This window comes from Heloderma suspectum, chromosome 4, assembly GCF_057233095.1.
Source record: "Heloderma suspectum isolate Gila_16-S chromosome 4, 16-S_ref, whole genome shotgun sequence".
NCBI lineage: Eukaryota > Metazoa > Chordata > Lepidosauria > Squamata > Helodermatidae > Heloderma > Heloderma suspectum.
The window spans coordinates 92,959,567-92,987,071 of record NC_139461.1 but is presented as its reverse complement, the minus strand read 5'-3'; the positions used below and the strand labels follow the sequence as shown (position 1 = coordinate 92,987,071).

Here is a 27,505-nt window from a genome sequence, read left to right as displayed (position 1 = left end):
GCTTGTTGTTTGGTGCGAACCTGGGCGGCAGGGGTTGTGTGAGGGTTAAACAACTCTTGCATAACCCATGGCCTGTTCAAGGGTTATGTGAGGGTTTTTTCTAGGGTTATGTGAACTGGTCAATCAGTTTGGATCCTAAAAAAGTTCATAGAAGTTGCAACTACTTGATTTTGGATGATTTCCATGTTCCAGAGCCGCTCTCCATGCCACATCCCATGTTGTTCAAGAGGGGCCTCTGACTCTCTGAAAAGGCTTTTCAATGGAAACAGGTGGCTTTAGAGCAGAGAGGATATACCTTTGGTGAACTTGTATTTATTTCTTATATTTTTAAACCACACAATAACCATAGTTTTTTGGGTGGCATACAATAAATTAAAATAATAAAACACAAAGTACACAACAACAAGTAAAGCACCACCCGTTAAAACCAGAATAAAACTATCATTCTGTTGGATTGAAGCCAATATATTTAAGCTGCTAGGGTGTCAAAACACAATGTATTTATTTTATTTATTTATTTCATTTCTATACCGCCCAATAGCCAAAGCTCTCTGGGCGGTTCACAAAAATTAAAACCACAGAGCACGCAATAAAACAATATAAAACATATAAAACATTAAAACCACAGTATAACAATACAACCAGAATAAAACCTAGCAGCAATGCAGGGATTTAAAATACAGATTTAAAAAAGCAAAGCTAAAAGTCTAGAAAGATAAAATACTAAAATGCCTGGGAAAACAAAAAGGTCTTCACCTGGCACTGGAAATAATACAATGTAGGTGCCAGGCCAACCTCACTAGGGACCTCATTCCATGACCGGGGTGCCACAGCAGAAAAAGCCCTCCTCCTAGTAGCCACCCGCCTCACTTCCTTTGGCTGGGGCTCACGGAGAAGGGCCGCTGATGATGATCTTAAGGTCTGGGGAGGCACATATGGGAGGAGGTGATCCTTCAGATGACCTGGCCCCAAGCCATTAAGGGCTTTGAATGTCAATACCAGGACTTTGAATCGGACCCAGAAATGGACTGGCAGCCAGTGCAGCTGGAAAAGTACTGGCGTAATATGAGCTCGTTGGCCAGTCCCTGTTAACAGTCTTGCTGCCCTATTTTGGACCAGCTGAAGTTTCTGGACCCTTTTCAAAGGCAGCCCCACGTATAATGCATTGCAGTAATCCAGACGAGAAGTTATCAGAGCATGGAAAACTGTAGCTAGGCTATCTCTGCCCAGATAAGGGCGTATAGTTGGTATACCAGACTAAGCTGATAAAAAGTGCTCTGTGCCACTGAGTTCACCTGTGCCTCAAGTGACAGTTCTGGATCCAAGAGCACCCCCAAACTACTAACCTGTGCAACCCCCTCCAGAACAGGTTGAATATCACCTAGCTGGGCAGACGAACCACCCACTAACAGTACCTCCGTCTTGTCTGGATTGAGTTTCAGTTTATTAGCCCTCATCCAGTCCATTACCATGCCCAGGCACTGATTCTGAACAGCCACTGCGTCAGCTGGGTTTGATGAGAAAGAGAGGTAGAGCTGGGTGTCATCCGCATATTGATGGCACCTCAGCCCATGCCGCCAGATAACCTCCCCCAGAGGTTTCATAAAGATGTTAAACAGCATGGGGGATAAAATAGAGCCCTGTGGAAACCCATGGCATGATTGCCATGGCACAGAGCAATAATCCCCCAGCACCACCTTCTGGAATCGGCCATCCAAGTAGGAGTGGAACCACTGCAGTGCAGTGCCTCCAACTCCCAACCTAGACAACCCATCCAGAAGGATACCATGGTCGATGGTATCGAAAGCTGCTGAGAGGTCCAGGAGAATCAACAGGGTTGCACTCCCCCTGTCCCTCTCCCGGCACCCCACAGGGCGACCAAGGCGGTTTCTGTTCCAAAACCAGGCCTGAAGCCCGACTGAAATGGATCTAGATAATCTGTTTCATTCAAGAGTGCCTGGAGCTGTCCTGCAACCACCCGCTCAAGCACCTTGCCCAGGAAGGGGATGTTGGCTGCTGGCCTATAACTGTTAACGTTCTCCGGGTCCAGGTTAGGCTTTTTCAGGAGTGGTCTGATTAACGCCTCCTTTAAAGCGGCCGGCACCACTCCCTCTCTCAAGGAGGAATTTACAACCTCCTGGACCCAGCCGGACAACCCCTCCTTGTTTGATTTAATAAGCCATGAAGGGCAAGGGTCAAGCACACAAGTGGTCTATCAGACTTGTCCAGGCACCTTGTCCGCATCCTCAGGCCTCAATAACTGAAACTCTTCCAATAAAACTGGACCAGACGGTGCTCTGAACGCCTCTACCAATGGAACGGCATTAATTGTGGTGTCCAATTCATGATGAATCTGAGCGACTTTGTCTCCAAAGGGCCGTGCAAACTCGTCACAGTGTGCAACCGAGGGTTCCACAGTCTTTCTTCCTGGCCCAGAATGTAACAGTACCAGGCCACAAACCACTTGGAAAAGCTCCACTGGACAACACTGAGAAGATGCAGTGCTGTTGGAAAAGAACTGTCTCTTTGCCACCCTCACCGCCACAGAGTAGGCTTGATAATGAGCTCTTACCTGTGTTCGGTCAGACTCAGCACGAGTTTTCCTCCACCTGCGTTCTAGCCGTCTCCCCTCTTGCTTCATTGCCCTCAGCTCAGGTGTATACCAAGGAGCTGGCTGGGCTCTGCTCAGAGGGAGAGGGCGCTTGGGCGCGATCATGTCAACCACCTGAGTCATCTCTGCATTCCACAGAGCAACCTGGGCTTTGACAAGAGCACCAGCCATACCAGCAGGAAAATCCCCCAGAGCCCTCTGGAATCCATTGGAATCCATTAGCCTCCGGGGGTGGACCATTTTAATAGGTCCCCCACCCTTGCAGAGGGGGAAGGCTGCCAAGAGTCTAAACCTCAACAGGAAGTGATCTGACCATGATAAACGGACAGATGTTAATTCCTCCACTTTCAGATCACCATCCTCCTGCCCAGTCTAGAAAACCAGATCAAGCGTGTGTCCTTTTATATGTGTTGGGCCGGTGACATTTTGAGACAGCCCCATGGTTGTCATGGCAGCTATGAAGTCCTGAGCCTCCCTGGATACAGCAGCCTTGGCATGGAAGTTGAGATCCCCCGGGACCATCATCCTAGGGGTCCTCAACACCAAGTCCAAGACCACCTCCATCAGCTCAATACACCAACAGAATCCCTAATCTGTCCTGGGTACCCAACACAAGTACAAACACTCAAGATCTGCACTCGAATGAGCAGGAAGCCTAGAGAGAGGGATTGAATTCCTATAGGCCACGGCAACCCCCCCCCCCGACCCTTGAGTCAGTGTTGGTGCTGCACTGAGCACCCAGAAGGGCACAGCTGAGAGACAGTAACCCCTACCAGTTCCCCCACCCACGTTTCAGTAATACATACAAGGTCAGCCCCCTCATCCACAATCAAATCATGGATGAGGGAGATTTTATTTTGGACTGACCTGGCATTCAGCAGCAGCACCACCAGACACGAGGGCAAACTGGCCGCCAGGAACCATCAGGTTGGGGGACGAACCAGAAGAGGAGATAGCCATAAGGTGTCTAGCCCCTCTTCTCCTCAGCTGGCCTGTTAATCCCCCAGTGCTATACCTCCCCCTACCCGTGACCACAGTTATGGTGGCACCTCCCCGACCCCCTGAGTTGCTCAATGGACTTCCCAGGCACATATTAAAATGTTAAGATGTAAAATATAAAACAGTATAAAAGAATATAAAAGAGAGCAGCAGCTAAGAGGGAGCCGATAAGATCTGCGTTTGCCCCTTTCTTCCTCGTCTTTAAAGCTGCTGCCCTCTGCTGCTGCGATTTGCTGCTAGTATCTCTGGTTGCTGGTATTTTGGAGAGGTGGTGGGTGGGTCTTCATATGCTCCTCCATGCATCTCGAAGTGCAACGCTAAGTGCTGGTGCGACGCCAAGGCACATGCCAAAATCAGAAGCATTGCAGGGTCTCTGCTGGATTCATTCTGTAATTCTACTGTACTCTCTCCAATTTGGGGAATGCTGCTTATGACCTGCATACTAGGGAAGCATCGCCCATCATTGGGTGGGGAGGAGTGTGTGTGTGTGTGTGAGAGAGAGAGAGAGTCAGAGAGAGAGAGGAAAAGAGGAAAGCCACCTCTCCATGCAAAGTTCAGTGCATAGTAGAGCCTCCAGATCAAGACACATCCATTTTCTCCTAGCTGCAGTTCTCACATGTTTCAAAGGATTGTCAAATCTACCAAAAGTCCCTTAGAACTGTAAAGCGAGCCACCATAAACTTTTAATTTTAATAGCAATATGCATTTAGGGTTGTTCCCTTATGCTCTTGTAAAGGTTTAAAAGTACACTACGGCTGGTAATTTGACCACTGTGAAGTAGCCAAAATGAGCTTCTACACGATAGCTTTTAGAACTAAACTATCAGTAATGATTTTTGAGACTGTGTAATTCATTTTTAAGGAAATATATAAGTACTGTATTGTAAAAAAGGAAAAACACTGTCCTAACATTCCAGGATACTGCTGCTAAATCACCATTTTATGTTTCACTAATAGATTTTGTCACATATCTTTCGGCCCTCCCCTCTCCTAATATACACACATAACACCAACTTTGCTCAAGGCTTCTGTGTGATAGTACAGTTTTAAAGTGTTAATAGGTGTTAGATTAGATTAGTGATTTATATGTGTTTATTGAAGATTGGATGTATACAATTTTTAGTCAGACTATTCCTTTGGAAAGGTATTGATGCAATTGCCATGGTTGTAAACAAATGGTTTGTATCATTATTTAATAGTTTGAAATGATTTTGGAAGGCAAATTCTTTACGTGTGTGTGAAAGAGACAGAGACAGAAAGAGAGGATTTCTGATATAATTTAATTCTTAAGATGTCACCAGTATTGAGAGAATGCAAAATTTCTTTAAAGGTTGACAAAAGTCCTATTCATGTGTGGGCCGCAGGTTTAGCCCTGTACTCAAAGATACACCTCACCTGCTGTTTGGCATAACTTGGGGAGTTATACTATATTCAAGTAGGCTCACCGTGCAATTTGGAACTCTGCATAATCAGTGTTCTAGGTTGCACAAGAAGGCTCCACCGTGATCACAGCAATGGTGAGAGAAGTGGTGCAACATTGGTGGCAGGCTAAAAATACTATCCCTTTCACGACACTTTTCCTATTCATGCCAGTAATGTGTGAATAAAGGCTAAAGTTTGATTGAAAACCATGCAGTGGTTTGCCTAAAAAAAGTTTTACATTCTAGTTCTCATTATTTGTTTACCAGTGTGGACAGCATTTATCTGAATGGAGGATGTTGCAAAAAGAAAAAAAGTAACATATTTGTACTGAATTCTTTAAGAAGATAAGCAATGTACTAAATAGTATACAAAAGAATAAGAAATCAATACTTTACTGTTGGAGTGGTTATTTTGCTGATATTACTGTTCAGTAGATTCTTAGCTTCCCTGCTCTTGGAAGTGAAATCCTTTTTGTAGTCAGTAAAGCAGCACATGTAATTCCAAGTCATCAGGTCACAAGATGTTATGTGGCTTCAAGGTGGTTGAAGTCACTGCACACAGAAGACTGTAGCATGCAACTGACTCCAGTGGGTTTTAGGACACCCCTGTGGCTGTGAAGTGCTGGCAAAGAAATCATAAATTGGCATCAACAGAGCCAAATATCAAAACTTTGACTCAATGTCATCACGCTTAACATCTGCAAAATTCCCAGAGGAGGCAGTTGCCATGCTTGATTTAATCAATGCATATTGCTGATATGTTCTGCATGTGGATTGTCATCCTGTAAGATAAAACTGAAAACAAAAACTGCACAGAATGATTAATTATTCTCATTGTGTTTTATTTCAAAGTATAGTAATGGAAATAAGTAAAGCTTTTATATTGACAACTGAAAAGAATATATGGCACTTCAATACATGAGCATTTGTGGACTTCCGGTTGGAACCAATGTTGCCCTCGCAGCATTCTGCAGAGCCTCCGTGGGACGCTATCTCAAACAGCTTTTTAAAAGGTTGAAAACCCTTTTCATCTCCCTTCTGGAATTAAAAGGGGGGGGCAAGGCAGCATCTGGATAAGATCTTGGAGAAAAGTACTCTCCACGAGGCAGCGGGGGGGGGGGGGCTGGATTCCAAGACTACCCTCCCAGAGCTTAACCATCGCAAAAAGCTGTTTTGAAACTCCTATCTAATAGGAGAAAACAGGGCTGACGTGTTCCATTGTAATATATGGATTAAGAAATACCAACAACATCTAAGGGATGGTTTAAGAAATATCAACAATATTTGGGAATATTTGAGGACCTGCAAGATTTGTTTGAAGAGAAACATGGCTACAGCGAGGAGAAAGAAAGGAACTGCATCACCATCCACTCCTCCCGTACCTCCCTTGGCAAAAGCTCAGAGAACAGAAGATATAGTGGAATTATTTATTCTGATAAAAACTTTATCTTCGCAATTTGCAGAGCAAGCCAAGAGGCTGGATTCAATTCAAAATTCCATCACTGCCCTGCAAGGCGCTGTAGATTTAATTAACACTTCTTGGTAAAAATGGAGGCGAAGGTTAACGAGCTACAAGATAGGCTGACAACAAACGAAACTACGACACAAGCTTTTTTCAAAAATTTCTCTGTCAGAATTTCCCAACTGGAGGCCTTCACGCACAGATCCAATGTACGTATTATTGGTATTAAAAATTTGCCTAGTGATGTAAATTTGCCTACCTTTGTAGACAAGCTTTTGCATGAGATACTCCCTGTGCCATCTGATTATTTACTGGATATTGAGCAGGCATTTCGTGTGCCAAATGCTAAATGGACTGACTATACAATTATAGTCCAATTTGCAAGAATCTCCACAAAGTATTATATCCTGCATTTGGCAAGAGAGGGTAGAAGCCTTTCCTGGAAACAAGATAAAGTTATGTTATTTCCAGATTACATCAAAGAGGTGGCTGTTAAAAGAAGGCAATTCACCAAGGTGAAAAATATGGCAAAACAAATGAACTTACAATATCACTTAAATTATCCTGCTACATTTTGCATTGTTTCTAAAGGTCAGATGAAGTTCCTAAATCATGAAATGGCGGAGGCATGGATAAATGTAAAAATGTGTGAGATTTCTGTTCCAGCCCCATGAACTGGAATCTTTAAACAAGTTTTGTTAACTGTCTATGTTTAGTCTGCGTGATTCAGGCTAGGCCAGAGATAACTGATTATACATATATTCGTTTGCTTTCTTTCATTTTTCTTTTTTTTATTTTTCTTTAAATTTTCGTTCTCTAAAATGGATGTGATATGCTGTATTCAAATATATTGTTTGGCGGTGTATTGTGCACACTCATTTATATATCTAGTATAAAATATATCACTGATTGTTGTTGCTTCCAAGCTTTATTATTATATAACATTATAATTTCATCTTTTTATTATTATTATCATTATTATAAGACTATTTAGTAAGATTTTTGGTTGGTTAAACTGTTAAGCTTTATTATTACTATTATATTTTAACTTAAGGGCAATATATGGTTACTGGGAATGAACTGTAGGCCTGCTTCCTTGCTATAAGACTGATGATATGATATTTAAATGTAAGGTTGATTATTAAATTGTAATATTGCTAATGTTATAAATATAGTTTTTAAAATAGAATGGGATCTGAAGCCTGTGTGTATTGGAGTTTAAATTTAATCCTTTAAAAAAGAAAAAGAAAAAAATCCCTTTTTTTCTTTTCCTTTCTTCTCCTTTTCATTATTGTTGTGTCCTCCTAAGAATATTGTATTGTTGGGAAATTGTAGTTATTGATCAGATTGTTGGTATTGTTTATTTCATTTATAAAGACAAAAATAAATAAAAAGTATTTAAAAAAAAACAACAACCGCAAGCATTTGTGACCAACCTCCCTTTCTTCAAAGTCCCGAAAATGCCAAAAAATCAATGCATGCCAACTGAGTTCACCAAACACATTTTACTCAGTTGTTTTCATGTATATCCTTGCAAGTCTCTCATACACAGGACTATGTTTTCTATGTGCAAAAAAAGGGGTGGGGTGGGGGAAACAACACTATGCTTACGTGATGTGATGAATTCTGAAAACTGCATAAATTATCCGCATTTGCTTGATTTCTCTTATGCAGTTGAACCTTTCTGCAGATTTTACCAGTTTCCACAATTATTGCTTCCGTTATTCATTAGGAACAATGAGCTGCAACCTTATTCAGAGGATGTCTTATTCAGCAGTTCATCTGATTTCTGAGATTCAGCTGAGATTGCTCACACACTGTCAAGCATATCTCAGCAACAATAAGGGCGAGAAAGTTGCTTTTTAAAAATAACAGCTGGGGTTTTCAGGGAGCTGAATTCTGTGAATAAGCTGCATAATGTAGCATTTTCACACATACATGACATACAGATCTTTGATCAAACCTACTCTGATGGGAAGGGTGGGCACCCCATAGTCTGACAACCAGTGCTGTAAGGAAACATTTTGACAAGGTTTTTTTTTTTTCTTCTTCTCCCCCTCCCAGGGTCCCTGTGTGCATGATGAAGAATCTGGTCTATCTCTGACTGGAAAACCTGCCCTGCAGGCCCTGTTATATCATTGCCACTTCTATGAGCATTTGAATGAGATGGTGAATGAGTGCTACCTAGGTCGGTATACGTTTGATCTGAATTGTTCCTTGGGAGACAGCCTGGCTGCAGAAAAGAATAGTATAAATGGTAAATGACGCTTCAATTCTAGGTGATGTCAATACAGTTTCTAATTTTAAATGATGTGTTAAACTGTGTGACTGTTCTAAATTACTACCTTTTTATGAGTAAAGTTAAAATAGTCTCTTGAAAAAAAATAACTGGATCTGGTTCAGTATCCAAGAAGCAGTTATGAGGTTTTGGATATTCATTCCTTCCCTTTGTGAAGGGATAATAATGAGGTATGGGAGAAATGTAAAGAACGTTAATTAGAACTTCAAAAAGCATGAATCTTTAGTATGATGGGGAAAAGACACTGAAAAAGGCAATATGTGGGCTGTTATGATCATGTGAGCATTTCAGTTTTCTTTTCTAAGCAGTTGTCTTAGTAATGCATTGTGAGGAATTCCATATTGGGATCATGAAACATTCTCCTTTCAACTTGTGGAAATGGATGGCGACACTCCAAGGGAAACCTGGGTCACTTTATATGTACACTTCAGAGTGGACACCATGAAAAATATAAATTGTGAATGCAACAAATAGGTGTCTGAAAACATGTGCATGGTACAGGCATGCTTTAAGAACAGCCAGACTGTCTGCACCTTGCTAAAACGTGTGGCAACCCCAGGTTTCTTATATGAAATGACAGTGGGTGCCTGGTGGCTTTGCTCCTTCCAGCCAGCTTAAAAAAAGTAATATATCTTCATAATGTGGCACCAGTGCCTAGGCTGATTATCTGTGAGGCTTTATGAGGCCTGGACCACACTTGAGCTTCAGTACTCAGGAGGTTGAAGTTGCAAGGAATGCTGGAAGGAAGAAGCTCATTCAGAAAACACTTCTTCCTTGTAGAATGTGGTCAATGATTTCCATAGGTATGATGAAGTATCTTTATAATTCTCATATGGAATTCCTTGCATTGTGACCTTTTGGAGGGAGGGTGTTGAAAAGTTAAAAGTAACCTGACAAGTTTTTCTAGCTAAGGCCAAAATTTTCGGCTGGCCTTGCTAACTATGCATGCAATATATTGTGATGGTCTGGACCTGGTTTGCTGATCCTCAGCTGAGGAGTGCCTTGACCTCAGTTGCCAAAGAAGCCCACTTCCGCTTTTCCTGGCAGGAAAGGATGGTGGGGCTCCCATCTTTGGAGCTGGGGAGAAGGTGGGGATTTCTGTGCAACTGCTAGGGCAATCTCTGTTCATCTCCTGAAGCTCTAAAGTTGAGAGGAAGGGTGGTTGCTCCCTAGAGGACAAAAGGACATCTGCCATGACAAGTGGAAATGGAAATGCCTGATTCTAGCCCTTATGGCTATGAAACATGATGCTAAATGGGACATGAAGAGAAATTGGTACTGTGATGACTATAGGTTGTTGCTTAGAGAAAAAGAACACATAAAGTTGCTCCAATGGGTCCTGTGACTCTCTGGAGCCCAGTGTGGGAGCTGCAGACAGGTAGGGGAGGAGAAAACGGGCATTCCCTGCATGAGCAGAACTGCTTTCCATGTGCACCACAGGATCTCTGGAACCAAACCATAGATGTTTAATAGGGAAAAGGAGGAGGATGAGCATTCCGATATCGATGATTGAAATTTGATAACGGTTCAGAATCTGGGTAGTATCCAACAGGGCCACTCTGCTTATGCTGGTTCTGTTGTGCTTGCAGGACCCACTGCTTGCACAACGGAGCTTTTGTATTTTTAAAAAGAACCCTGGAAAGGAGCGGAAATGCTTGGTTCCATATCAGGACAGGTCAGTGGAGCTCCCTTCTGTGAGCTCAACTGACCTGCCCCATTCTGGAAATAGCTTGTTTTGGGTTACTTTGAGAACTGCTAAAGCCCCATTGCGCACCTGGTCTGTCCAACGAATACATGGGCACAATAGGATACTACCCTCGGTCATCTGATACAGAAGTCTGAGAGCCTAAGCTTCAGTAAAGCAATTAATCTTCTTGATAGTAGTTTTCTTGATTACAGTGCTGTGTTTGAATGGGAGGCTACGTTAAATGGCTCATCATGACAGTAGTGATCCTATGCCTTGCATTAATGTAGTATCCTTCTGTGCTTACTTCGGTTTCATACCACGCTGAATATAATTCTTCATTTTTATAATCTTTGTATAGATGCAGAACATCTTAGAATTTTTCCTGAATGTTCAAAATGTAGTCAAATATGGAAAAGGCATATAATGAATACTTTATCCTGTGTGTGTGTGTGTGTGTGTGTACGTGCGCGCGCGTGTTTGTTTTTGTTCCCCATTCCAAGAAATGGAAGGAAAATTGTGAGTGGACAGGAAGAGGTGACTAATGAGTTGTTAAAAAGCTGGATTTCTCTGTTTTTGTTCCTCAGATGTTGACGATTCTCTCTCTTTTTTGAGAATCCAATCTAGTCAAAGCCAATCTCCAAGTTCCCAGTCAACATCTGACACTGTGGTGAGTTCAAACCTAGTAAAATTGCTAGTGTAATCAGAACTAAACATTGCTTAACTGGATCCCATTGTACTTTCTCTGTTTTTTTTCACATTTCATTTTAGCCTTTAATCTTTTTTTGTTCTTCGTTCAATCAAACTCAGAGAGATGTTTTCCCCAGGTAATGCTAAAAATATTGTATGAGATATAATACTCAAGGAAGGGCCATAGCTCCATGGTAGAGCAACCTATCTGCATACAGAAGGTGCCAGGTTTGATCCATGGCATCTCCAGGTAGGGCTGGACAAGAGTCCTGCCTGGGACCTTGAAGAGCCACGGCCAGTCAGTATTGCCAATACTGTGCTAGATAGACCAATGTGCTACCAATGTGTATAAGGCAGCTTCCTATGTTCCTAAGCCATTCAGTAATTTCTATTGGAAAGGATTAATGAAAAGTGCTTTCTTTTTCTAAAAACATCATTCTCAAAATGACTTAATTGTATTGGTGTACACCAGTCTTGTAAAGAAGTCCACAAACAATTTACACTTATACAGACTAATAAGTCATTTGTGTTATACATCAGCAGCTTGAAAAAACAAAAGGACGCATTTGCATGCAGTTCAGGAAAGCCTTCCCGTGTGCTTGCCTACAGGCAATTCTTTTCCACCAGTACTGAGTAGGATTTACATGCCTATTGTAAGTGTTCTAGTTTAGATGTCAAAAAAGGCCGGGCTCAACCACTATCCCACTGGAAGCCATTACTGGAAAGGGCTTAGCTGGTGTGAGAAACTTAGCAAGCTATATTTTTATAAGTAGTTGAAATTGATTTTTAATTATTGATTTTTACTTCTCCAAGAGCTTGTTTTTCTTAAGTTCTAAAATCTAAAGCAACTGGGCAGCTCAATTTAGGAATAAAGAACCTGATAGCTTCTATGATGTTTTCCTGTAGTAGGGCTTTTCTACAAATAATTTCTTGAAATTCCCAGTTCTTCTTTTAATTACCTAAATTATCAACAGCACAAACTGGGGCAAGGCAAGGTTGTTGTTTTGATAACTATTAAACTCATAGAGGTAATCACTTTATATAGGCTGCAATCCAAAGATCAGTGAACACAGGTGAGTTTGTTGTTCCCTCCTACCTTCCCTTCTTCCTACAGTTTGTCAAATCTTCTAAGAATTGGCAGGTCTGTGGTGCTGCCTTTATGAAGCATTTTGTTTCCCTGATCTTATTGACCCTCTGAGCATCAGCTCCTAGCTCTCCACTCCCCTGTCCAAGAGCCTTTCGGCTGCTGCTGCCTCTTGCATCATGCTCGATGGCCTTGTAGGCCCCTTCCAACCCTACTATTCTATGATTCTATGCAGAAGGGCTTTATGAAGCCAAGCAGGCACACCTCCCTACTCGTGCAATAGTTTCCTGTGATGCAGTTATACTGCCTCTGAGGCAGAGTTCTCCCAGTTGGAGAGTACTTTGCTTTGGGTGAGGACTGTGAAGCTTATCAGACTTGAACGCCAGCAACATTTGGTAGATTTTCTAGAACCTGTTGAGCCTTTCCTTCCTACAGATAGAGAGAAGAGGTGGTCACTATCACATGGGGTAACAAATAAAAAAATAAAGTATATTTTATTAAAGAGGTGTAAGCCTGAGAAATCCAAAACAAAAGGTGCCAATAAAATGTTTTCTGTATGGTCTCTACACAGTCATAGATATGGTTTTTGTACTTATGTAAAGCAGAATCAGGAATGTATTATAACTAAGGTCTAAGAGATGACACAAGAGAAAGATTCTCTTGCATGCCTTGGGCAGGGCAAGCCCCGTGACAACGGCAGCATTGTGGAGGAGTTTTCTCTGAAGAGTGTTTTGCTCGTTGGCTGGCTTTGGTAAGTCCTGTAACTTGATTTGAGCAAACTAGGAGGCCCTTCTCCTGCCTTATTTTGGTCAGTTTCTCCCTAATGTCTTACTCTATATTTTATTTCAGTCAGGTTGTCTTTCCTCTTCTTGTCCCATTTAAAAATGTCAGAGTTGTGGCAGTCAGCTCTCCAATATGGACCCCCAGTTTCTGCCTTCTCTGCTTGAGAGAGTAATACAGTTGACTTCTATTCTTGCTGCCAAAAATTGCCTAAGGAGGCACACAGGAATCTTTTTTTTTCCCATGAGCCTTATGGGCCTCAAACACTATGGCATATCCCCTGCAGGATTTACTGTGTTCAATCTAAAATACTCCACTACCTGCAAAGAGTGCTTTTTGTTCATACATGGTGCAGTTTGGATTCCAGCTAATAAGGATTGTCCGTGCAAACATTATTTGTTAATAGAGGAAAATCAATTCATTTGTTTGCTTCTGCTTCTTCTTAGATTATTTCAGCATCACCATCTCTGGGGTGTGCTGTGGAACTACAAGCACCCATCTCACCACCTATTAGTATTATTCGTGAAGTGCCAGTTAATCGACTCATGGCTCAAGGTAAGCCGATACTGAGACCCTTACGAAAACAATTCGGGGGGGGGGGGTGATGATCATGGCCATGAGCCACAGTGCCACTTATACATATGAAAGGGCTTCTCGGATAGGGCCTTCCTTCCCATTCTGTTCCTAATAGCAGCCTCCATACATCACATAGTAGCTCAGTTTTGAAACTCTCTCAGTATTCAAGGTGGGGGGAAGATAAAACAAATCCAGCTGTATACACAGGTTTACTTTTAGTATTTCTAGTTTGCACTTATCAACAGTTACATTTTTAAGAGCTACAAACTATACTATCACACTCTACCCCCTATTTTGGCATTTGTTGTTGTTGTTCAGTCATTAAGTCGTGTCTGACTCTTCGTGACCCCATGAACCATAGCATGCCAGGCCTTCCTGTCCTCCGCTCTCTCCCGGAGTGTGCTCAAGTTCATATTCATTGCATCGGTGATGCTATCTAGCCATCTCATCCTCTGCCGTCCCCTTCTCCTTTTGCCTTCAATCCTTCCCAGCATCAGGGTCTTTTCCAGGGAGTTTTCTCTTTGCATTAGGTGGCCAAAATATTTGAGCTTCAGCTTCAGTATCTGTCCTTCCAATGAGCAGTCAGGGTTGATTTCCTTTAGGATGGACTGATCTGACCTCCTTGCAGTCCAGGGGACTCGTAAGAGTCTTCTCCAGCACCACAGTTCGAAAGCACCAATTCTTTGGTGCTCAGCCTTCCTTATAGTCCAGCTGTCACAGCCATACATTACTACTTCCAAAAGCCCTGGACTTGTATGTACTCTCCACTCTTGATGCCTTTTACATAGATTGCTATATCTTCTCATATTATTTGCCCCAATGGAGGAGAACTCAGTTTTGACAATAGCACATCTGGCTGTTTGTGTATGTATGGAATCAACAGATGCAACAGCTCTTGCGGAGTTTCATGTATCTAATGAAACTGACCGGTCCCCCTTTAGTCATGTCTAGGTGAGAAATATACGCCAGTGCTTTACAAAAATCTACACTTCATCTCTAAGTAATCATATTACTTAAATGTTTATTCTTTCTCTGAATTTTGTGTTCTAGGTCAGAGTGACACAACCACAACAGCATCTTCAAGTCCACATGATTCCCCACAGTCTATCATTAGACCTAATCAGTGTGCAGTGGTCACACCTCCTCTTCTCTCAGCTATGTGCAGCTTGCTGGACAACCTGCTGATTGTCACTCCAAAAGACACTGGGATTGCTCTTCAGCGAGCACATACACTAACTGTTCTCAGTAGGTAAGAGATCAATAACTACTGAGGTTACAAACAGACAAGAGCCTGAATAGGACAAATAACACCCAAAGCTTGGTTACAGATATTGATCAATTGCTGTGTATTCAGGGAATTCAAAATGAACTTTTAAAATCAAGCATGAGAGCCGTTACTTCTTTCAAAACATGGAGCAAATTTGGAATATCTGATAGTTCCGCTACTTTTACTTGGGCATTTACCAAAACGATAAGTAGTTATTTCTTCAAGTGAGACTAACAAAAAGAAATATACTTCTATTTACAGCTAGTGCAAAATGTGACCAACGGACCTGTGTCTGGTGCGCGATTTATAAACCATTTAACACCCGACTTGAAACAGCTTCACTGGCTTCCTGTTTGTTTTCGAGCCCAGTTCAAGGTTTTACCTATAAAGCCATAAACAGCTTTGGTACCAGGAAATTTGAGAAACCACCTCCTCCTCTATGAACCTATCCAGAGCCTATGTTCTTCATCTGAGGCCCTGTTACACTTCCCACCTCCTGGAGAAGTGGAGTTGGTGGGGACCTGAAATGGAGACTTGCATGCGGGAGCACCCTGGTGGAACTCCCTTCCCAGAGTGGTTAGGACGACTTCCTTGTCATTGGCTTTTAGAAGGCTAATAAAACTGTACTGTTCCACTGATCTTTTACTGAGTAAGGCTGCTGTTTGATTTTAAAAGTTTCTCCAGTTTTATTGTTATGTATTTTACCAGTTTTATTTTAGTTGTATTTTGTTCTGTGTTTGGTTTTATTATAAATCGCCTCTAGCACTCATTCAGAAATATTTCAAATAAATACAAGTAGTACTGCGTATCCATTACCCAAGATTTGTATGTGGAATGTGCTTGTGTCCCATTCCTGCAGCAAGTACAGGTTGTACTAACTGCAAGACCAGAAAACAGTGCATTTTGCAAACATTGACAGATACATTGGTAGAAGTATTTAAGGTGTTTATGTGTAGTGAAAGTAGTTTTTATATTAAATGGGCTTGTGATATATTTATACCTTGTTGTCTTCTGAGTACTAGAGGAAAGGTCAGGAAAGATTCTGGTAGATTAGTCTGAACACTAATAGGATGTTAGAGGTGTTTATATAGTGGTTAGAAGTGTGAACGTGGAAGTTCTTGGTTCAAACTCATATCAACCACAGATTCTTCTGATGGCTAGATGAGTTTGTGCTGAAAGTGCTGCAATTTTTATCAACCTGGCTGAACCATGGCAGCTTACACTTAATCTCCAAGGAAACAATATCCTATTTCTGACAGCAATATATTGCAGTCCCCTTCAATGAAAGACATCTAGGGCAGTTATTCCAGGATCAATTTCCTTTGAATGAGACCTCGAGAGATCCTGAGGATCATAACTTAAATGGGTCTCTTAAATATCCTGCCATTGCTAAATTGTAAATAAGAGCCCAACTACAAATTAAGCAGGATATTTATGGTTAGACTCCCTACAATGTTTAATGCAGTTGTGGGGGGCTGTCAATTTTGTCTGAGGCAGCAGTGAAGGGACAAGGAAGTTTTTTTTAGTATTTTTAAATTATCATCATCATCATCATTATTATTACCTCCCACCATTTTTCCCTCTTCCAAGGAATCCAAAGTGACTTACATGGTCATCCTCTCCATTTTATCCTCACAACAACCCTGTGAGGTAGGTTAGGCTGAGAGTCAGTGACTGGCCCAAGGTCACCCAGCTTGCTTCACGGCCAAGTGGGGACTAGAACCTGGGTCTTCCAAATTGCAATCCAGCTCTCTTAACACCACACTAGCTCTCCTTGCATCGTGTTCCCAGTTAGAAATCCCATACCTTCTCCTTGTTCTGTCTGCTGTTTTCTCCATGGGCAAAAATTTGCATTCAGTCCTGGATGTGTTACTCAGGACCTTCACAGTCATATAAACTATGGTCTCCAGATTAAAGTCGGAAGAGCTTGTTCTCTCCTCCCTACATTTTTTTTTGAGGGGGAGAAATTGCATCAATACATACTTCACATGATCAGGCTGTCATGTTCACAAGGAGTACCCATTCACATTATGTCATCTGTATAATGGAAGGGAGAGGGCGCATTGATCTCCCACCAAGGGAAGGCGTCAGCTAACATGAGTTGGGGGGAAATCTGAGTGTGCAAACACTTGCTTCTGGAATAGCTATAGTATCCCATTTTTTTTCAAATATGCAGACAGCCTAGACTACATTTTGACATTCTGTGTTTAAGCTCATGTCTGTTCTCCTGACCCAGTTATCCGTGTTTTGTTTTAGTCTTGTAAATTCTGGCTTAATAGAGAGATGTATCTTGGAAATGAAAGCGCCTCTGCCTCAGCCATCTCATATGGAGTATGCAAAGATCCAGGTTAGTTGTACACATGTTTGTTTTCAATTCCATTACATTGAAGTACATCTGTTGCATGTAAGACTGTTTAAATGCTGAAAGGCGGGTTCTTTCTTAATAGATTCAGTGATCTGGGATTTTTCTGGTTCAGTTTAATTATGATTTCTGTTAGTAAAACGGTAACATAGGTGCTTTTTTCTTGAGAATTCTGAAAAGGATGTGGCTTCTCAAGTGCGAAAAATTAGGTTTTAGTAAGAAAAAGCTACAACTTGTTAGAAAGGAAAAATATTTTTTGTCCATTGGGGGGAATCTAGACTAGTAGTTTTACACTTGTATACTAAACAGCAATGTGCAGTTTATATGTGTGTAGAGGAGAAAGGGGCAGAGCAAAAAAGAGAAATGTTTCTTCCTTTTACCTTCCCATCCCCATGTACTACTTCACCCAAAGCCAAATAAGGAGATACCCATAGGAGAAAAACTAATGCCTTTGTGCTCAAACTGGACATTTGTGCTCCAGTGCAGAGACCAGTAGTTTGTCCCCTGAGATTTCTATTCTGCCAGGTACTCTGGGACTGCAGAACTGAAGGAAAGCGCACTCTAGACTCTGCCATTGGCCAGGGTACCATGGGCCACCAAAGGGATTCGCCCCCGCCTCCCAGAAAAAACATCATAATAAGCTGCTTTCCTCTTCCCTCCACATTCTTTTCCTTTTCTGCCAAGTCTATTAGATTGCAAGCCTGTGAGCAGGGGACTGTCTTATCTTTTAATATCTGTATATCATAAGCAATGTTGTGCTGGCACTAGCACAATGTTAGTCTTGGTCCTGTCTTTTCTCTTACTTAATGAGCTAAAAGGAAATCTTTAAAAAAAATCTTTAAAAAATCTTCACCTGCGACAAAGTTGGACTAAATGACCTTCAAGGTCTCTTCCAACACTATCATTCTTTGTGGATGGTATTGGTTGCCAGTTCAGTACTTGTAACATGGAATGGTAGCTTCAGTTGCATGGTAGGTTCAGTTGTGTAGACTCCATGCGCCAGGTCGTACAACATGACAGCCCGCTGTGGGTTAATTTACCTGTGAGGAGCTGCAGCACATGCTGGACACTATTATGAATATGCAAGGCCTGGCAGGGTGTTACCTGTTGTGTTGTCTGAACCTGGGTGGCAGGGGGGTTATTTGAGAATTAAGCAACCCTCGCATAACCCTGAAACAGACTGTGGGTTATGTGAGGGTTGTTTAATGCTCAAATAACCACCACAGCCTGGGTTCAGATGACATGACAAGCTGCAGCAACTGGGCCTTGCGTATTCATAACGGCAGACAGCATGTGCCATGGCACCCCAAGGGTTCATTAACCGGATACATGAGTCTATTCCAGTAAACAGACAAATCTTGGTCTTAGGTCCACCACTCTGCCACTGACAGCCCCCTGGCTCCAAGATACTGATGAAGCTGGAACTAGCCATGGGATAGGGCACCATGCCATAGAATCATAGAATAGTAGGGTTGGAAGGGGCCTACAAGGCCATTGAGTCCAACCCCCTGCTCGGTGCAGGAATCCAAGTCAGAGCATCCCTGACAGATGGCTGTCCAGCCTCGTCTTGAATGCCTCCAGTGTGGGAGAGCCCACCACCTCCCTAGGTAATTGGTTCCATTGTCATATTGCTCTAACAGTCAGGATGTTTTTCCTGATGTTCAGCTGGAATCTGGCTTCCTGTAACTTGAGCCCATTATTCCGTGTCCTCCACTCTGGGATGATCAAGAAGAGATCCTGGCCTTCTTCTCTGTGACAACCTTTCAAGTACTTGAAGAGTGCTATCATATCTCCCCTCAGTCTTCTCTTCTCAAGGCCAAACATGCCCGTTCTTTCAGTCTCTCTTCATAGGGCTTTGTTTCCAGTCCTCTGATCATCTTTGTTGCCCTCCTCTGAACCCTCTCCAGTTTGTCTGCATCCTTCTTAAAGTGTGGTGCCCAGAACTGGACACAATACTCCAGATGAGGCTAGGGATGTATGAAATGTACTTACCTTTCCGCGGATTATGTTTATGGGGGGGGAGGCGTTCCGTCCTTCCCCCCGGAATCCTCGACAGGGGGGGAGGCACTCCGTTCCTCCCCCCGGAATCCTCGATGGCCGGCTGTGCTCTGCGGCGGCTCTGCGGAGCAGCCAGCCAGGCCCAGGCCAGAGCCATCCGCAGCCGGATTTCCGGCCGCGGAGGGCTCTGGGTAAAAACCCCCCCAAAAAACCCGCGTACACAAATGGCGGCGGCTATGGCCGCCGCCATTTGCATTCTTTATTTTTGACCATCTTAGTCTACGTAAATATTTACGTAGGCTAAAACGGTGAATCAAAAAGGGATGCAAATAGCGCCCGCTACGCTATTTGCGTTCCCCTTATTTTCGCTGTCTTAGTCTACGTAAATATTTACGTAGACTAAGACACCAAAAATAAGGGACGCAAAAGGCAACCGCCATAGCCGCCGCCATTTGCGTACACGGTTTTTTTTTTTTTTACCCAGCCATGATAGGCTACGTAAATCTTTACGTAGCCTATCACATCTTGAAAAAAAAATCAAAAACCCACAAGTCTGCAAATGGTGGCGGTGGCAGCCGGTCAGAAGACCAGCAGCCGCTGCCCGGAAGATCCGCCCCAGGTAAGTCTCGTCCCGGGGGGGATCCGCGGGGGGGTGGCAGACCGTTCTGCCACAGATTTCGGGGGGCCGAATGCACTGGCATTCGGCCTCACCGAGATCTGTGGTGGAATTCTCTGCCATCCCTAGATGAGGCCTAACCAGTGTTGAGCAGAGGGGAACTAGTATTTCCCGGGATTTGGAAGCTATGCTTCTATTAATGCAGCCCAAAAGAGCATTTGCCTTTTTTGCAGCCACATCACATTGTTGGCTCATATTCAGCTTGTGATCGACAACAATTCCAAGATCCTTCTCGCTTGTAGTGTTGTTGAGCCACATATCCCCCATCTTGTAACTGTGCATTTGGTTTCTTTTTCCTAGGTGCAGAACTTGGCATTTATCCCTATTAAATGTCATTCTGTTGTTTTCTGCGCAGCGCTCCAGTCTATCCAGATCACTTTGAATTTTGTTTCTGTCTTCCAAAGTATTAGCTATCCCGCCCAATTTTGTGTCATCTGCAAATCTGATCAGCATTCCCTGCACCTCCTCCTCCAAGTCATTAATAAAAATGTTGAAGAGCACTGGGCCCAAATATGGGCCATATCCATATTGCCTAAATAACACATCTGTTAAGGGTGAGGCTCTTAACAGCTGTAATTTCCCACCCAGAATTTTGGAGCTTGAGTGAACATGGAAAGCCTTTAACACAACATGTTAAAAGGTATTTGTTAATTGAATTTGATCGCATTTTGACAAGGCTGTGCCTCCAACGCCCTGATCAGGCAAACTTGAAATTGAAAATGAGAAACTCAGTGGAAAAAGGAAGAAACATCATAATTAATTTGAAATCACACACCATTTAGAAGGGTAACAATTCACACAGTGGTACTTACCATACATTTTAAAAACACACATTTAATCCAGTAAAGAAATATTGTGATGTATGTATTTTAATATGAAATGGTGATTATTATTTTAGGAAATTTAGCATTACTTTTAAAATATCAGAATTCTGAAATAACTTTTTATCATACTGTTGGCTGCTTTGTTGATTTCCAGGTGCACAAAAAATACCAGCATGCCCTAAAGAACTCTGGGATGTGTAGTTATTAAGAGACCATATCTCATAGTGTTTGAGGGACACTACCCTCTGTCTCTCAAATAAGAAATCCTACAGTTTAGTAAAGAAATATCAATGCTTATACAGTCCTGGACAGTGGCTGTGTCAGGGAAAACTCTGGAAAGGCCAGATCTCAGAGTGTGTTAACATTTAACTTATACTTTTAAGGAAGTTTTAATTCTGAGAAATGTTGCTCTAACCAAAAGAGCTACTAAATAAAGCCAGACGTGGCATTCCTCTCCCAGGGGCCCTGCAGCTGAAGTACAGATAGAAAACTGTTTCTATCCTCATATGCTAGGTAAAGTTGCACGTATTGAATTTCTGCCTGTCATGCTCCTGGTAAAGAGTACTGGGCCTGCTACCCCTTGACAAGGAACTCATCAGCCCCTTCCCTGTATGAGGTATAAGGTTGGAGGGTTGGTAAAAGCCAAACAGCAGCCCTAAGGCCTAGCAGTTGTGAGGTACAATTAAGCCAAATGAAGAAGGAGGCCACTCTCAATCAGAAGTACTCGACACAAATAAATTGTGATGATGTTCACTAGCTAAGATGACTCTGTTTTTAAAAAAGCAAATTCATATAGGAGGGCTCAATCAGCAACTATTAGCCATGGTAGCTAGATAGATGCTCTCCAAGGACCATAGTATTGCTCTGTTACATGTTGAAAGTAGAATTAAAACTACAGCTCCTATTTTTTCTCAGAACCTCTCTCTTTCCCAACTGCCTAACTTTAACTGACATGAAAACTCCCTCCTCCCCTTCTATCCCATCTGCCTGTTAACCAGCCACACTCCCATTCTACCTCCCTCCTGCAGGATCATCCTGAGCATGCCTGGGGGAAGAACTTATGAACTGCCAGAGGATAAAGTGGGCTGGAGCTATTATTTTTTTTAGCAATAACCTACAAACATGTTACACTACTAGTGAGGCACAGCACGTGCTAACCTAACAAACTGTTCCCTGAAAGATGCTGTACAAACAGAGAATTCAGTCAATAAATTTTAACCCTAGCAAAGTATGAAAAAAGAAGACAATACCTGTCAAACTGCTGGAGGTCACTCATCAAATTTAAACTCCTATAAATAAACCATTTCTCAGCCTTTCTGCCTCAGAATTGGGACATCCCTTCCTCAAACCATCCTCTCCTCCACTGCCAGATTTCAGATCAATCCAGTGAGGCATTTTCTGAGTATAAGCTGTAGAACCTATTGCCTCCCTGATTTCTGGTTATAATGACAGAATGCGATTCATTCAACTCACTGTTAACATAGGATATCACCGTATAAATCTGGTTGGCCACTGTGGAAAACAGGATGCTGGAGTAGATGTGCTTCTGGATCAGACCAAAGGCCTACTTGATACGTTCTAACTCGCTTCAGCCCTCATCCTGGGCCATGTTGGCATCCAGCATGTTCACATGCAGGGCAGGCACTTTACTTATAGGGCTGGTGATTTCGTATTACCGTAATCTCTCAGAACCAAAATAGCTTAAAAAAAAATAGCGAGTTCAAACTTCACCAGTTTTTGCAAAATTGAGGTTTAAATTATGTATTGGCAACTGTTGGCTTAAGTTACCAGAGATGCTTCTGCTATCAGGAAAACGATGATGGTTTTGCCCTGAAAGGAAACGTAGATGCTTGCTTCCTTGCTTGCTGTGTGTGTGTGGGGTGGGGTAAGGGATCATCTTTAAGCATTATCAAAACTGGTGAAAGAAGGAATGAGCTAGCATGGTTGTATGTCTATGCCTTCTAATCTCAGCTCCATCAATTATTCAGAAATTTCGGAGCCTTGGTTGAGTGCAGTGTGGTTGAAAAACTCCAGTAACAGTTATGTGGTGCAACTGAATACAGAGCAGTGGCATCAAAGCTTTTTTGATCTCACTTCCCTGTGTGAACCTTTTTGTGAATGAAAGGAAAGATAAAGTGTGAGCTATATCAATAATACTCCATGTTAACTGCAGTTTTATCGGCTGTTTTAACAGGATAACAATCTTTTTGCTTCTCAGAAATAAGATATGAGAAATATTCTATAAAATGTGTTTTAAAATATATCCTTGGATACACATACTTAAGCATATAAGTGATGGATGCAAAATAAAAATATGGAAACAAAAAATATGGAAACTAGATGAGAACTGAGAATAGAATGCATGTTCATGAACAATTTCCTTGTGCTCCCAGTGAAACAGGGGCTCTCTTTCTATATCTCCTTTTGTGAAAGGGCGCAAAACCGTTCTCAAGGGGGCAGGTGTCAGAGAGTAGATGGCATATATCCCTGTTCCCATGGCAATTGGGCTGTTGCTCTCTCTTCCAATGCAGTCATTTGCCAAGTGGCTGGAGCAGAATATGGACATTATGCATTTAAATACATATCACATTAAAATAAGGCAGTACACATGGATATTTCCATCAACATTTTGCTCCAGCTGGTCATGTGTAAACTATGTGTGGTTAGGGCCAGAATGGGGCAAGAGCCTTGCAGAATTTGCAGGCAAGAAACTACCACAGTGATATAGCAAAACAAGGAGAGTCACCTTGCGTTACAGGGCCTGGGGGGCAGGCGGTGCACACACATCCAGAGTGAAGACAATTAGAAGGTTTTGTTCACATTACAGAACCAAATCTGATTGGGTGTGTTGTGTTGGAATGTTTGCTATGTGATCCCTGACTGGTTGGGATTATAGTGTAAAGAAGAAAGTGCCCTTCAAAATGGCAGACAAGCAACAGCATATTAGGGCTGATAAATGGTACAAAAAAACAGAAAAGAAAAAAGGAAGACCTAAGACGCCTGTTTGCACCTGTTCAGTGCCCATTTTTGTGACAATGTAACATTGTGAAAATTCAGTGCCACAGTAATTAAAACTACAGGACATTAAAAACTATAGAATTCTAGATACTGTACACCAAGCACATGAGATTAAATATATGGGTTTTGCACAGTTTTAAAACATATATTTCCATTGCTTCCTTTGTGGAACAGAAGTTGACTTTTTTAAAAAAGAAAGATAATATATTTTAGTTCTCAGTGACTAATGGCAGTTATTCATGTTTTATTCATATGAATATCTTCATTTTGGATCTTTCCTCATAAACTTGCAAACTTATTAATGAGGTGGTAATGACTGGTTGTCATAATGCCCTCTGCGTAATAGAGTCAAAATATTGCATGATGTTTTTTTGCTAAATTGCTCTCTGGTCAAACAGCCCAACTGCATACATCTTCATGGAGAAATAAGTTCAATGGGTCTTAATTAGGGCTGTGCACCACTTCGGCCGGAGGCTCGAACCTCAAGTCGAAGCAGGCTGCTTTGGGTCACTTTGAGCCCCTTCCGAGGTGAAGCAGAGAAGCCAAGAAGCGACCTGGAGCGGGTGGGGGGCTCTCTGAAGTGCTTGGTGTGCTTCAGAGCTTTGGCACCCCTGGCCCAGCCGCGCCAGAGCCTCCAGGTCCTTACCTGAGCCACCCACCTCCTCTGCCGCCGCCTACTCCTCATCCTCTGCCATCATCGCCATCGCCGCCACCTCCTCCGCTGCCGTCTCTGCCACTGCTGTTATCGCCACCACTGCCATCATCACCGCCGCCAGGTCCTGAGGCCTGGACGCACACTGACTGTTATTGCAGGGAGTCTCCATTTTTAAAATGGCAATGTCCAGGCCTCAGGAGCTGAAGGCGGAGAAGGCAGCGGCAATGGCGGCAGCAAAGACAGCCGCAGAAGAGGCGGCGGAGGAGGAGAGGCGGCAAGGTAAGGAGCTCGGGGGGTGCGCGGGGGGCATCAGGGGAGTACCCGAAGCAGGGTTTGGCATCCGAATCCCAGTTCAGAGTCGGGTCGGGGGGGGGGGGCAATTCAGCCCGAGCCGAATTGGGCCCGCCTCTGAAGCCATGAAGCAGCTTCCGAGTCGTATTGGGGGGTCCGTACACAGCCCTAGTCTAAATTCCAAATACTTATAGGATTGTAGCCTGATATTATACAGAGGGACACTAACAGAGCAATCATATACATATTTACTCAGAAGTAAGTCCCACTGTGTTCAGTACTGCTTACTCTCTGGTAAGTGTGAATGGGATTGCAGCCTAAGAACAGCACATCATTAGCAGTGAATATGTTCCACACCTGATTCATATTTTAAAAACGTTCTCAACTCTGTAGCTTGATTTGTTAACTTTGATTTTGAAACTGTTTACTGTTTAAAAGAATGAATTGCTGCAGAAATGTTCTGCAAGTATATCTGAACCAAATCATTTTGTGTTTTTTAAAACAGATTTTGTTTCTACTGCAGTTTGTATCATCGTTGTCCCAACTCCTGCAGTCATGCTTGTTGGTAGACACTCGTCTTGTGATGCAAGATGAGTTACTGACACCTCTCTTAGAAAATACCTTTGTGGTTCTTTCCATTAGCTCTAAAGATGGCTTAGGTAATGTATGTGTGGTAAGGAGTATGTTACTGAAACATGAAATGTCAGTTGATTGTCTCAAAATCGTGGTGTTTTCCTGAACTTTCAAAGCATTCATATCCATGCAGTCTTGTTTATAGAGTCCCCCAGGCCTTAGCAGTGGTGATGACATCATCAGCATGTGCACTCTCCTAGTGCCCAAGAGAAGGGATTGGACATGGTTGCTGCCCCTGCTGCCCCTCCTCTCTTTGGGTTACTTAACTGGAAATAGGCATAGGGGGCTGCCATTTACAGCCTAGAGGACACAGCAGGGTCTTGAACCCCAGATGCTTCTGTGACTTCCAACTTCCTCAAATGAGGACTTTGCATTATGCAGATGCATCAAGAGCCTAAGGCTGCCATCCTATACCCACTTACCTAGGAGTAAGCCCCATTAAACTCAATGAGACTTACTCCTGCGTAGGCATGTATGGGATTGTGCTACAAGTCTCTTGTGCCCTCTGGATTGCAGATGGAAACTCTCAGGATCCTTTCACTTCTGCAGTGTGTCAATCTCTTCTAAAACCTGTGAGAGCCCATCAGCATGAAATTAAAAGTTGTCCTAAATATAAACAGACTATGGGGTAAAACAAAACTTATTAAAGACAGATGTCGTCCAGTTTGATATTTTAATTGTGGCATTCATAATTTAATATATTACATTAGTCATCTGCATTTATCTAAGCAGACTTATGACATATGACTTTAGGAATACCTTCTAAGTTTTCTGTATTCATTTAATTGTAAGCCACATAGGTACTTGTATGTTCACTCTGTATTTCTTTTATTTGTATATATAATTGGCAGGGCCTGAGTTATCAGCTGCAGTTCACCGAGCTTGGGAAAATTTATTCAGCTTTTTGGCTACACTATTAAGAAAATGTGGTCCTGCCGCTCTACCTTCTGTGACTGCAGCTCTTGCAAAGTATTGGACTGCAGTAATAGGTAACACCTGTTTTTCAACTGCCCTAATATCTGCAGGGTCTACAGAAGCAGGGACTGATCGTAATAGTCAGTGTTCCAAGGTGTGAGTGTAGCAGTTAGGTAGTGTAGTATTTCATTGTACGTTGCACTTTGTAACTTTTGTCTGTCTCTTCCAGGGTTCAGCAAAAGTATTTCTTAGCTGTTGAACAAAGCAGGGTTGTGGTCATTTTTTTAATTTCTTGAGTCTCATGAAGGGCATTCCATACCTTAGGATGGTGCCTCCTCCTAGAGCAAGTAGGCAGGATCCACTTCTAATTCTTGTTTCTCCAGTGGGAAAAGCTGTCCTCTTCCCCAGATTGGCCCTGCCTAGTGAGCAAAGAGGTTGGGCCAGGTTGGAGCTCCTCCAGGGTTATATTTCTCTCTCTCCTTTTGTCTTTCCCCCTTCTCTCTGCTACTTCCCTCCACCACCACCAGTACAGCTTGCAGATGAGACAGGAGTTTCATATAGATCCCTTTTGTCTTCCATCCTCAACAGCCAGAGTATGGAGCACGCCAGAGCACCAATCACGGTGGGGCCTGCAACCTGTCTGGGGCCACAGGAAACACTGATCTGGTTCTGCTGGGCCTGGTGCAGCCTTTTGCAGTGCAGCGAGTTCACAGGGGCCAAATCCACATCTAGGCCGATTGAAGCGTATGCCGCTGACACAAGCTGTCCCGACTCCCTCCCCCACTACAGGGGAGGGAGGGGAAACAGGCTACATCACAGACTGTGGGAGCAATGGGGAGCTCTGACTCCAGCACTGGTGATGCACAAGGACAGGGAAGGCTTGCAGGGCCCAGCATAACTCTGTCACCAAATCCAGATTGATGCTAGAGCAAGGCGGTGGTGAGTGTCTTAGCTTCTATCCCAAATTTGCAACTACCTGGTCAGGGAGCCTTGCCACCGTTCCCAAAATTGGTAAAAGAACTGGAAGCTCAGGAGATAAGAAGGGCCATGCCAAATGGGGAGCTAAATAGTGGGATGCCTATTCACTACCAGGCCAGATTTAAGGTACTAGTACTAGTGCACAAAGCCCTAAACAACTTGGGACTAGGATGCCCGAGTGAGTGCCTTCTTCTTTACCAACCTGCCTAGTCACTGAGGTCATCAGAGGGCATGTCCCTGGTGGTTCCAGATGGACCCATGGCCCAGCTGGAGTCCACCAGGA

At 42.9% G+C, this 27,505-nt stretch overlaps 1 protein-coding gene across 6 annotated transcripts in view; it reads left to right on the top strand.

Moving 5' to 3' along the window:
• RTTN (rotatin) overlaps positions 1-27,505 on the top strand; it is a 118,559-nt gene that overhangs the window by 62,206 nt on the left and 28,848 nt on the right. For 5 of the 6 annotated variants that reach the window (XR_014790169.1, XM_084849965.1, XM_084849967.1 and 2 more), the window contains exons 33-39: positions 8,557-8,749; positions 11,063-11,145; positions 13,476-13,584; positions 14,656-14,854; positions 17,129-17,219; positions 25,202-25,355; positions 26,181-26,318. Coding sequence is in view for 5 of the 6 variants with exons in the window: in XM_084849965.1 (XP_084706091.1) it covers positions 8,557-8,749; positions 11,063-11,145; positions 13,476-13,584; positions 14,656-14,854; positions 17,129-17,219; positions 25,202-25,355; positions 26,181-26,318 (967 nt within the window). In the remaining variant the exon portion in view is untranslated. The remainder of the gene's footprint in view (positions 1-8,556; positions 8,750-11,062; positions 11,146-13,475; positions 13,585-14,655; positions 14,855-17,128; positions 17,220-25,201; positions 25,356-26,180; positions 26,319-27,505) is intronic. The other variant, XM_084849966.1, reaches the window with a different exon arrangement.